The sequence below is a fragment of the Takifugu rubripes genome, chromosome 2 (genome assembly GCF_901000725.2).
Source record: "Takifugu rubripes chromosome 2, fTakRub1.2, whole genome shotgun sequence".
Classification (NCBI taxonomy): domain Eukaryota; kingdom Metazoa; phylum Chordata; class Actinopteri; order Tetraodontiformes; family Tetraodontidae; genus Takifugu; species Takifugu rubripes.
This window is the reverse complement of record NC_042286.1, coordinates 468143-481189: the sequence shown is the minus strand read 5'-3', so window position 1 is coordinate 481189 and position 13047 is coordinate 468143. Positions and strand designations below refer to the sequence as shown.

General features: G+C 46.9%; 1 protein-coding gene across 1 annotated transcript in view; it reads left to right on the top strand.

The window, feature by feature from the left end:
• LOC101068729 (ras-related GTP-binding protein D) overlaps positions 1–12025 on the top strand; it is a 29536-nt gene extending 17511 nt beyond the window's left edge. Inside the window, 3 exon segments of the mRNA XM_074084907.1 lie at positions 9737–9789; positions 9792–9884; positions 11581–12025. Of these exon segments, the coding sequence (XP_073941008.1) occupies positions 9737–9789; positions 9792–9884; positions 11581–11732 (298 nt within the window). The 3' untranslated portion in view covers positions 11733–12025.
• Positions 12026–13047: the final 1022 nt, after the last annotated feature.

Genomic DNA, 13047 nt, shown 5'->3' with positions numbered 1-13047 from the left:
CTGGATGCACATCTGTATTTACAATTGCATTTGGACCCACTGGCTATTATAACTCATTCACCATTGAAAGTCTGTTTTAAATTCTCTCTTACATACTTAGTTGTATTGGCAGAGAGTTCTTTATGCATAGAAATTAACTTTTATTTTAGTGAAATTAATACAATTCATGCAGATTTTTGAAAATGCCCTTTTACAATTAAGCAAAATCTCAACTACAATATTTCAAGAACTTGGGCTCTTTGCATAAAGAATCCCTAATTAATTTTTTTATTGGTAGAAATAAAGTGTATAAAGAAAACATTTTTTTTTAAGGGCAGATGATCAGACCTAAAATGAGTTACTTGGGCCCCAGTCACAAAGTGACCTGGTCAGCTCATTGAGGACCTGCAGTTGAACTATGACTTGAAAACAATGAGTAGTTTGACACAAGGAGAGATCATTACTATCAGCTCTATTCTCTCCAGTCTGGCCCTGAATCAACACTTGGAGAAGCTGGAAAAAGCTTTCCTGGGATCATCATCAATGTAAAAATGTTCATCAATCATGGCCTGATTCTCTGATCCAGTTCGTGTCTCCAAGCAGCAGTTTGAGATCCAGCCATTTCTCTGGCTTGGACAGAACAGGGTGCTCACATCGGTCCAGCAGAGGTAGTTCAGAAGCTGGATCAGGAGGTGGTTTGGGAGCTGTTTCAGGAGGTTCAGAGAGTGAAATGTACCATCAATTCCTTTGAATAATATTTAACTGGTTGTTTTGTGGCGTTTTGTGTTGTGAATGTAGTTTTTACTATAATGGGATTTTATATGATTGCAACGATTATTGAAATGTCTGAAAGCTACTGCAGAGACGGAGCAAGAAGGGGCGCTTTTAGTTTATCCAAACACAGTAAAGTGTTGTTGGAACAAGTCCAGTCCTTCAGCTACATCAGTGGTGTGATAGCTGATAGCAAGTTGCTGGCAGTGGAACACTCTTCCAGCTATGGTGGATTCACACTGAAGCCACATCATGCAGAAAGGACTGTCATATTTTCAGCCAATTTACTGTTTGTTTGTTTTTTAAATACCAAATTCAATGCATCTCAAAGAGAAAAATCACACCCAGACAATGAATGGGAATGTTTTGAGTAGGATTTGTCAGAGCTCTAGTTTTTATTTTATTATTGTGAGATCCAGACATTAGAGTGACTGTGTGTCTGTTTCGTTCAGTTTACTATAGGGATGTCCCTGATCAAAAGATTGGGAGGAAAAGATCCTGGATCACCTTTGTAATGGGTGGTGCATGAACCCAATTGCAGCACAAAAGACTCAGCACCAATGGAGAGACTTCAATGGTTTAGTGAAACTCTGGCAGACAAACAGTTCAAAACCACGATGAGTCAATGCAAGAAAAGGTTTGGTAGCAGAGGCACAACAGGACAGGAAGATAATCCCATGAGGAGTGGCAGTGGAAATGGAATAACCAGTCAAGGTGGTCGGGGACAGAAGAGTGAGATGCTCACCAGGAGGCAGACAAAGCAGGAGAATCGGAGACCTGGAGGACAGTGTCGACATTACGCTAGCCATCCCAGCACTTAGAAGTATACACTTGACTAGTGCTAGTCGCATCAAGGCTCTAGGCGTAGGCGACTGCAATTCTAGTATGATATATTTCTATGAGCGATCGCATTGTTCAGGTAACATGAGTGGCAGTGAGGTGAGCTGTGAGCCGGTCGTTGGTAGACTAGGAGGCAGGCAAGATTGGAAGAGTGAATCAAATGTCTGTAGTAACACTCTGCAGTAACATTTTAATTAGAAATTTCCTATTTGAACTCTTAGCACAGGCCACAGGATGGTCAGAGGACAGTAAAGCACTCTTAGCTGGCCCACAGGTGCCTTACAGGTGAAGCTTTGACATCATTGCTACTGCTTAGCCCAGCCGAGATAGATGGCTATAGGGCTTTAGTTGCTGCTCCGCAGCAGTGCTTTGGACAATGCAACCCACCTAGTGTTCTGTGCGCCGAGCTGTCAGGCTGGCGAGTCACTCTGCGCGTTGTCTAATGACATTTAAACACTGGCAAGGAGAGCATGTGCCCACATGCCCACGGAATTGCAAAGTGAGCTTGCCAGGGACCAGTTAATTTGACGCCAAGGAAAGTCAGCATACAGACACAAGCAGGCTGGTGGTCAGAAAAATGCCCTGGAGTCTGTGTAGAGGAGAAGGCACAGACCCCTGCCCCCGTATCCAACCATAACACAGTGTTCCTCCAGATTCTCTGTGTGACACAGAGAACTTCTTGTGATTGTGAGAGCAATTAGCCACTTTAAATGCTACATGTGCGGCCCGGCCTTTACTGTTACTGCTGCCCACTCTGCCCTCCAGTGGTTTATGTCCTTCAAAGAGCCAGAAGGACAGATTGCACACTGGCTGGAAGCACCAGCACTGTACATCTTCCAGGTGACATACAGGGCTGGAGCTTGACATGCCATGTCCCAGCACCACTGTGCTCTCAACGGCTGCCGATAATGTGTGAAGCAGGAGGCCTGCGATTAGGAGCTCTGTGTGGAGGAGCTGGGCTATATGCAGGATGGAGGAGGGCCTGTCTAAGGAGAAATGCAGGTTGTTGACTCAATGACCTGGAGAGATGAGCAGGGGACCTGATCCTGATCTGCAACCCATGCTGCAGTGGGTGGAGTCAGGCCAAAAACCACAGTGGAATAATATCTTTGGTTTTTGCCTGTTTCCAAAGGACTGTTTGCAATGCTTGGGGGTATCCAGGTGCAGTAGAAAGTGCTGCAAATGGCCTGGAAAGAGCCAGCTACAGGGGAAGAAAGGTGGCAGGTGATGGTTACTAAGGCACTGAGAGACAGTGCTAAAAGTCTCTCATGGGACAACTTGGGCAGGACATGTTAGTTTCTCAAAAACCCTCTGTCGCATTCAGGGGGGTTCTACTTTGTTAAGCTCAAGAGAGACGTTGAGGACTTTTGTAGTGGCTGTGACCTGTGTGCAGTGCCCAAAGGTCTCTCAGGGCAGTCTCATGTCCAGCTTCATCACCTGGCAGTGGAGGCCTGGTGGAGAGAGTGGATGTAATAGGCTCATTTCCACACACAGACAGGACACTGCTAGGTTCTGGGTACCATGGACTATTTAACAGTAGATTAAAGCAGCTGATCTAGTAGAGAGCATATTTAATAGGTTCTTCACAGGGAACAGTGAGTCATGTTTTCCACTATCTGCAAGCATTTGGGCATGCAAAAAACATCCTTAGAGTGATGGACTAATCAAACTCACCATCCTTACCACACCCTCCTGACCTGAGGGGGGAATTAGGAACCCCAGTCCGAGATGATGTCTGTGGGAAAACCAGGAGATGAAAACATGTCTGGCTAACAGATCGCCGGTCCCAGCTGCAAAGGGGAGCTTAGGGGGGATTAAAATGCATGGTCTTAGAGAAGCAGTCAACCAAATTAATCAATCAATCAATCAATCAATCAATCAATCTTTATTTATTTAGCATCTGTTACAATCAAAATTGTTTCTAGGGCTTTACAGAATCCCAGTGGCAGGAAAAACTCCCCTGTAAGAGGAAGAAGGGAGGAGAGGAGAGGGAGGAGAGGAGAGGAGAGGAGGAGAGGAGAGGAGAGGAGGAGAGGAGAGGAGAGGAGAGGAGAGGAGACCATTTCCCATTGGGGTGACAGAGGCCTGTCAGGTGATCATGTTTCTGGACCCCGGCAGCCTTGGCCTATAGCATCATAACTAAGATGTTAACCTAATGATTAGACGACCCCCTAAGTATGATAATTTGTCTGTCTATGATAGTAACTGGGACCACGGAATTAGTGATAATAAGCTTTTTCAAATAGGTAGGTTGTAAGCCTAATTTTAGTAGTAGAGATGGAGTCAGCCTCTCATACCTGGACAGGGAGCTGGTTCCATAGCAGGGGGGCCTGGTAGCTAAATGCTCGGCCCCTCTATTCTACCTTTAGAGACTCTGGGGACCACAAGTAAACCAGCATTCTGAGAACTGAGCGTTCTATTAGGATGATAAGGTGTCACTAGCTCCTCCAGGTAGGCTAGGCCTCTGAGGACCTGGTAGGTCAGAAGAAGAATTTTAAAATGATTCTAAATTTAATGTGCAGCTAATGAAGAGATGCCAGTACATGAGTTATGTGATCTTTTTTTGACAATACATGTGAGAACTCTAGTTGCAGCAATAATGGTGGTGTTAACATCGGAAGGAAGGAATCCAGGTATCCAGGAGTCCAGTCCAGTCCAGGATAGGTAGAGAATTGAGAAGACCAGCTGGATGTCTATTCAATAATTTACCACAATCACACAAAGGACAGGCTGCAACAAAGGAGTTGGTATCTTGCAGCAAGGAAGGCCAAAGAATCGGTGCTGGAGGATCCGGGCAAGATCTTGGTGACAATTAAGTGTGGAAGAGTGGCCCAAATGTAAAACTTGGGGCTCGGCAGGACGGTACGAACAGCCAATTGTAGGACTTGTGCTGGGCCTGGATTGGTCAACAGTCTCCTTTGATTTCCGACATCATAATTTACCTCGGCCAGAGCCAGTTGCCGGCAGAAGAAATCTCAAGGATGGAGCTTCTGTTCTGTGAACTCAGGTTGCGAGAGGATGGTGCCAATCCCAATGTCTGAGGTGCCAAAGCCCATGATCAGGTGTTGGGGTCCAGCTGGGCCAGAATGGGGGCCGAGCTGAACAAGGACAGCGAATGCTGCTTTTGTCTCATTGGTGCCAAGAAAAGACTTGAGGGTAGACATCAGGCTGCTAAGAGGAGCCACCACCTTCCTGTTGTTGTGAATGAAGCAACGGTAATGATTTCCAAAGTCCAAGAACCACTCAGTCACAGCACACACCTTCGTTGGAAATAAGTTTTGAGTCATACGTACGCACCATTAGCATTGGCAAGGACAAAATGATTGATGCTGGTGAGCTGGTGTTGGCCATCTAATTAGGCTCCCAACCAGCTGCAGATGTGGAATTAGCCAGCACAAGCCAGGAAAAAAAAGGGTTAAGGGTCATCCACACCTGCCCTGCACACGTTGGGTGAAATCTAAGGATGCCAGCGGAAATTACTTTTGGCAGACCACCAGACACACAAATAATGGCACCAGGACCAGAATGAGCCAGAATGCTGTAGGTGGGAATGGAGTCAGCTCATCCTTTTGCTTGTGACCAGCTGCAGAAAGCAGCCATGAGGCCCAGGGAGAGACTTTGAGCGCCTCCTCTTCCTGCTCCGCGCTGGCCCGCTTAACACTGCCGGGCACGTTCCTCTGGGGCAAGGAATCTGTCTCTGCGCCATTCTTGGTGGACTCTGGTGCAGATGACAGCTTCATCAGCCAGGACTTGGCCATGCAAGCCCGCATCCCCGCCGAGACTGCCCGAGCCAAGACCCATCCTTGGTCTCAACGGGGAAGTCCTGTAAAGGTTACGCACCAGACCAACCCCTCACCTCATCGTCTCTGGGAACCATCGGGAACAAATCCGCCCATTCCTCATCTCGTCTTCCTCTTCCCCGGGGGCTCTCGGGGCTCCTTGGCTGGCTTGCCACAACCCCCAGATTGGTCGACCGGGACACTGGTGAGTTGGAGCATACCCTGTCGGACCAACTGCCTTCGATCTACACTCACCCCCACGCCTGGTGGCTCGGACCTCGCCAGCAGGATTGTTAAGGGGTGGGGCATCCCCCCCCGTGTGGTGCGGCCGGGTGGCACAGTCCAAGTGCCCGGGGTGAGTGATGGACTTTGCAGCGGGAAGAGAGCTGCTGCAGTTTCGAGGTCAGTTCCGGTTCCAGGTGGGTTTCTATCGAACCAGCTCTTTGTCCCGGAGGACGAGGTGGCGGTGCCCATGGTACATGCCGATGTACGCCGGTGCACGAGGGGGGGGGAGGCAGATCCACGCTGCACTCCTGGGGGCCTCCCAGCGCTCTCAACGGCAGGCCAATCGGCGCCAGACTCCAACTCCAAGGTCTGGCTGTCCACGATAGTGAACCCCGCAGCCGTCCGCTTGAAGCTTCCCCCGACTTTCAAGATGAACCCCACGTTCCACGTCTCCATGGTTAAGTCAGTCGCTGAGTCGGATCTGGTCCCTCTGTCCGAGCCCCCGCCTCCCCCCCGTGTTGTGGAGGGGGGCCTGCCTACACAGTCCGGAGCATCCTGGACATCCGTCGACGAGGATGAGAGTTCCAGTTCCTGGTCGACTGGGAGGGGTACGGTCTGGCGGCGCGATCATGGGTCCCCCGCCGTTTCATCCTGGACAACAGCCTCCTCTGCGAATTCTACTGCACCCACCTGGATAAGCCTGGTAGGGTGCCGCCAGGCAGAGGGATAGCGAATGCCCAGTGAAGAGTTCAGGGGCATCATTGAGGGGGAGGTAATGTTGGGGTCCAGGGTTCCAGGTCATGTGTTGTTGTTTTTTCCTGCAGGGGGTGTGAAGGAGCTGATTTGCTACAGCTTACTGCAGTTGCCCTGCGGGAGTGGAGAGTGTGGGTTACTTGACTCCCATGTTGGCTCCGCTCTGAAGCTCTTTGTGCTGTCCTGCGGTCCAGGAAGACTGTCAGTTCCATTTGTTTAATAAAGACTAGTTTTTGGACTTTTATCACTGTGTTTGGCCTGCATTTGGGTCCTGTAAAAACCCAAAACCTTAACAGAAGCTACCTTCCCCACCTCTGCCTCATGTCTAAATATGACCAAAGACTCAAGCAGGAAGCCCCCGAGTCGGAGAATGGTGAGGGGGTCTGACCAATCAAAACTAGCTGCTGGATGTGGTGGATTCAGCAGATTTGCTGAATCAGTCGGTGCCAATGGCTCTCTCGCCACGCTTCAAGATAAGAAGCGAACAACCTGCTGAGCATTCAGTTCCTACCTTCTTTAAAATGTCTGATACTGTACCTATCTCAAGGAAACCACACGCGAGCAGTCCCGTGACTTGGGGCCAATAGCCCGCACTTCAGTGGTGATGACATATTCCAAGAGACTCGTCAAGGTGTTCATCACCTCCACACTGCCATCGTGTGACACCACAGTTCCCCCAGACTGGTGTCTAATCTGATATACCTGGGCCTGGACCTTGATATAACTGATTACCTAGGCCTGGACCTTGATATCCCTGATATACCTGGGCCTGGACCTTGCCATGCAGTCGATCTACAATTCTTCCCCCATCCCCCTCAGCACCGGGGCGTGTGTGCTCAGCACTTGATGTACTGACTGTACCCATGACTAAGAGGCCATGTCACAGTCAAACATCATCATCACAGCTGTTGTGGGACCTCCTCCCGTTGGACATCAGCAAAACAAAGGAAAAAGGTGGACTTTAGTGGGAAGCAGCAGAGCCCCTACCACTGTAGTATCTGAAGCCTGTGTATCTCTGTAGGCCTTGACATCTGTAAGATCATGGTGTTTGGTCCTGAACCTCTCAGGGATAGATTAATCACATGATCATCTAGATGGTATCTCATTAACATCTAGTCTCTGTGTGAGGAATCTTGGAGTAACTTTTGATCAAAATCTCTCCTTCAACTCACACATTAAATTAGTCTAGAAGTGCCTTTTTTCACCTGAGGAACATCACAAGGATTAGAAAACTACTGACCCACCATGATGCTGAAAAGTTAGTCCATGCATTTGTTACTTCCAGGCTGGAGTATGTAATTCTTTATTATCAGGGTGTCCAAACTCCTCTTTAAGAAGCCTCCAGCTGATCCAAAAATGCTGCAGCCAGAGTTCTGACAGGTATTGACAAAAGAGATCACATTACTCCTGTACTGGCGTCTCTTCATTGACTGCCCGTTAAATTTAGAATAATTTTTAAAACCCTTTTTCTGACCTACAAGGTCCTCAGAGGCCTAGCTCCATCCTACCTGGAGGAGCTAGTGACACCTTACCAGCCCAATAGATCGCCGCTCTCAGAGTGCTGGTCTACTTGTGGTCCCCAGAGTTTCTAGGGGGTAGAATGGGGGGCCGAGCATTTAGCTACTAGGCCCCCCAGCTATGGAACCAGCTCCCTGTCCAGGTACGGGAGGCTGACTCATCGCACTTTTAAGATTAGGCTTAAAACCTACCTCTTTGAAAAGCTTATTGTTACTAATTCTGTAGTTCCAGTTATTATCATAGACAAACAAATTATCATAAGTAGGGGGTCGTCTCTAATCATTAGGTTAACATCTTAGCTATGCTGCTATAGGCCAAGGCTGCCAGGGTCCAGAAACATGATCACCTGACAGGCCTCTGTCACCCTATGGGTCATGGTTTCTTTCCTCCTCTCCTTTCCTCCTCTCTCTCCTCGCCTCGCTCGCCTCGCCTCGCTCGCTCGCCTCGCCTCGCCTCCTTCTCCCCTCCTCATCAAGTAGACTAGTAATAATGCTATTTCCTGTGTAGTTTTTGCTTCCCCCCTTCTGTATCCATTTACAGGTATTGCCGCCTTCAGAGCTGTATACTGTATACTTCAACCCAATTCAATTCAATCTTTTTGTATGTTTTCTATGCTCTATGCCTCTCCTCTCATCTCCTCTAACTCCCCTCCTCTCCCTCTACCTCTCCTCTCCTCTACCCCTCTCCTCTCCTCTCTCTCTACATATCTATCCTCTACCTGTCTCCCCCTTCTCCTCTTTCTCTATCCTAGGAGGGTATCTCTAGGAGGGTCCCTACATGAGCCTGGTCCTGCTCAAGGTTTCTTCCTGTTAAAGGGGAGTTTTTCCTTACCACTATTGCTTGTCTGGGGTTAGGCCCTGGGATTCTGGAAAGCACCTTGAAACAATTCTGATTGTAAAAGACGATATAAATAAAGATTGATTGATTGATGATGATTGTTGATTGATTGTTGATTGATTGGTTGATTGATTGATTAAGACCTCAACTTGTTTTTCAGCCACCCTGGCTCCATCTCACATATGTTCCATATGTGTCTTGTCACCTGTGCCTCTTTATGTGCTCGTGATGGTTGTCTTGTTTTTTTCTTGTATGAGGAGCTGAGGGAATCCTGGGGCCCACAAGAGGGAATCCTGGGGCCCACAGGCTCCTGATTCTTCTTCTTATGAGGATGTGTACCATAAGGTTTCCCTCCTACTTCCATTTTCGGTATACCATTTGGTTGGCTATATTGTTTTATGAGGTCATCAGAGAAGAATGTGTTTCCTTGACCATATGAGAAGGGGCTATCGAAGTAAGCACTTCGGAGATCTTCACCATTTGGACCACGAAAACTCCCGGGCAAACTAGATACCTGACTCCAATAAACATCTCTTATACCAAGTCAGTCTCTGCGAAGATTCCTTCCTCATCAGCACCTCTCGACTACCATCAGCAGAAATATACCACACCACCGTCCACATCACTGTTTGGGAGTGACCACCTCATGGGATCTGTCCTGGACGCATCACATCAAGGTTGCGGTGAAGAAGGCCAGACAAACCAGCTGTCCACTCATCTGTGAGCCTGAAACTGGAATATTTACACACAACGAATGATTTCTCTGGTTCCAATTTTAACAAAAACCCTCATCAACAAGAATAATATCTAATTTTAAAGACTACACACGTCATTTCAATAAAATAATTCTACTTTCCTATGTTGCGTGTGTGATTTGTGGTTACTGCTCATTATTTGCAACTGGCTTAAGGTACAGAAAACACAGATGTCCTGGGTATGACCACATGTGGCAGATAAAGTTGATCTCTTTACATTGGCAACAATGGGATGTCCATCAAAATGATCAGATCACTCATTTGTGTCACCTTTTACAGTCCAGCTGACACTGGCAGTGACTTACCCTATGACAAGGAGTCTATGGCCATCATCCACTGAACAACACTACTGTCATCTACCTAAAGGAGGTCACCGAGTTTCTGGCAGTTGTCTGCTTCCTTCGGACAGAAAGTTTTGAGAGAAAAGGTGAGCACACACCACACACACACAAACACACACACACACACATGCATATTGTCCATGTTAAAATACAGACCCAAGTGTTAAACGAGTGAAATCAAATGAACCAGGATACTTGTCCACTTAAAACATCTACATGAAGTCCAGATTGTCTTCTCCCATGACTCCTTGATCTGAGGCAGCCTACTGCACTGTGTTCAGGGTACTGAGTGTGTGAGAGCAAATTGTTGCATTAGCTGGGGCGTTTTCAATACGAAAATCCAGAAGCTTACCACATCAAATCGATTCAATTCATCTTTATTTGCATCGTGGCTGTTGCACTCAAGCCTGTCCCCAGGTGCTTTCAAGAGTCCCAACATTGCTTCATTCAGGCACACAAACCCCACCCCCACAGTCTGGTTCAAGGAGGGGGCACCCTAGGATGGTGAACTTTCTTTTAATAGATGCACTTTGTACAAATGAACATGGAAAACAAATTATGCAACAACTGAGTTAAATTACCAGAACAAAATAAATAGATTTCTAGAGCAAAATTGAAGAGTAAAGAATTTTCTTGTACCAGACCTCGACCTGCCGAACACATCTGTAATGGTGCATTTAGACAACAGAAAGTCAGTAGCAAAGCCCATTTTTTCCCAGTTGTATTTCTTTTGAGGTCTTGCTCAGCATGAGTTATTGGTCATTTACAGGGACAGTGAGTTCAGTTCTAATAAATTCAGCAGAACATTTGTTCTGCACATCAGTCGCCTTATTTTCAGTGAGATTGGAAATATCCACAAACCTGGGGAAGATGGGAGCTGAGAAAAAAGGATGCAACATCTTGGATTGCTTCTCGCTGGAGCAGTCGGGTTATTTAACGAAGGGCAAACAATTCCGTTTTTCAAGGGACGCTTGCCAGCTCCAGCCAGAGCAGGACCCTTGAGGGCTTCCAGCATCGCCACGGCAACAGGACCTTCTAGAACCAAGGCACAACAGTAGCCCAGACCCTCCGGACCTGTTTGTTCCAGTTCTGTTACCTTGTGATTGATTGGTTTAGGATAATTTTCAAAGGGTGCTCAAATTTGAAGAACAGTGTGAAGCTAAGAGTCTGGTATTTAAAGAATCCTGCGGAAAGGACTGCTTTTTTATGGCAACACTGATAAAGGCAGGTTTTTCTATGTGCCTTGATCAAGTCTTTCTTTTGACAGGTGGTGGAAGCAACAACCACACAATGGGGCCGTTTCTGAAATACTTGTGTTGCTCCCTGAAACACTGTGCTCTGCATGTAATCGTGTTCCATCCTTTTGTCTGTAGCTGAGCTTCATGATTGACAGTCGTTTCAGTTCAAGAAAGTCCTTTTTTCTCGTCACACATTATTTGTCAGCAAAACACAGACGTTTCTTATTCCCTGATCCAATAAAAGCGCCTTGAAATAATTCTGATTGTAAAAGACGCTATATAAATAAAGATGATTGATTGATTGATGGTTGATTGTTTGAAGGACTGAACCACCACCCCCCCCCCCCCCCCCCCCCCCCCCCCCCCCCCCCCCCCCCCCCCCCCCCCCCCCCCCCCCCCCCCCCCCCCCCCCCCCCCCACACACACACACACACCACAACCACCACCAGCAGTGTTAATATCCCTGCTCACATTTCACTCAAACCTTCCTTCCTTCACTCTCACTGCCTCCCTTGTCCTCCACCTCACCCCCACCCCCCTACAGGTCTCATCGACTACAATTTCCATTGCTTCAAAAGTGCCATCCAGGAAGTATTCGATGTCCGGCTGAGAATTCAAAAGAACCGTAAACTCCTCAGTCAGAGGAGGTGGAGTAAACTGACCACAGGCAGCGGAGGGCTCATCAGCCCCCACTGAGGACTGCTGCCAGTGTATTTCAGAATCATTTTCTTCCAAATCTTGTGTCCTCTTGTGAATCCTCTTCAAAAGAAGGCCTCGATGAAGGGAAGGATTTGAGAAGCTCTCAGCAGACTGACAGGATGCTGAACATCCTGTCCTCACTAAATATAATGCTAAAGCTAAAGCAATCCTCTCAGTACTGTGCAATTCTTTTTAAATAATGCACCATTGTATCAGTGCACCATTGCTAATATCAGTATCATTTCTACTAAATGTAATAAATTAAAGGGGCTCAATGTTCTGTCAACTTACCGGTGTCAAGGTGTGACCATTTGGTGGGTGAAAGGAGAGAGTCACGTAAGGAGATGCTAATGTCTTTCTAGCATGGTCTATGTTTGAGTCCAGAGTCTAAAGACTTCCTAGCTCATCATTTTCATGACTTGTTTTTGACTGTGGTGGACCTGTAAAGGCTCCGAGATGAGTTTCGAGCCTCAGTAGAACAGATAACATCTAATGAGATTCCCTTGGTCTACTACTAGAATTTTGTCAACCAACGCTGCCAGGCTATGTTGAAATTTTTCCACTGCTGTCCTGTCCTTTAGTCCAGTTGGTCTCACAGGCTTCTGTGGGAAGTTCCAAGGAACGATGAGTATAACCTTTACTTATGAAAACATCAGTATTATAATCACTTTTTCTCATATGATTTACTGTATTAATTGGCAACAACAATCATTTCTTAAACATCAGAGTTGACAAAATCCCTCCCCAAGACATCGACTACAATTGTAACTACAATAATACAGTTATTTTTGTGAACATCAGAAGAATTTTGGCAACAGAGATGAATTCTTTATCATATTTACATCAATCATAACCGGCGCTGCAGTGGGTGCTTTGCTGTGGTTCCTGTGGAACTCTCTTTGCTACCTTGTTGTTTACACCCATGCTGGTTTAAAGTAATTTTCCTGCTCTCAGTACTCATCAAGTTTCATCTTTAAAAACCTGTGCAGCTTACTGATGTGACAGTGTGAGTGTACCGGCTCAGCCGTCTCTTCATTATTTGGACTGCAGCACACAGAGAGCTCTGTCTTCACCTCCTCCTCCTCCTCCTCCTCCACCACCATGATTCCCAATGTTTCCTCATCTAGGATTTCAAAGCTGAATCATTTCTCACATCCATTAATTCTTATGTAATTCTTGATTCTTGACTCTTTTCAGGCAAGTGAGGAATCACCATAGCAACAGAGTTATTAGTTATACAATCCTAAATTGGGTTCAGCAGCTCCATTAGTTCTGCTGCTCCGTTCTTGTTCTGACCTTAGAAAAAACAACT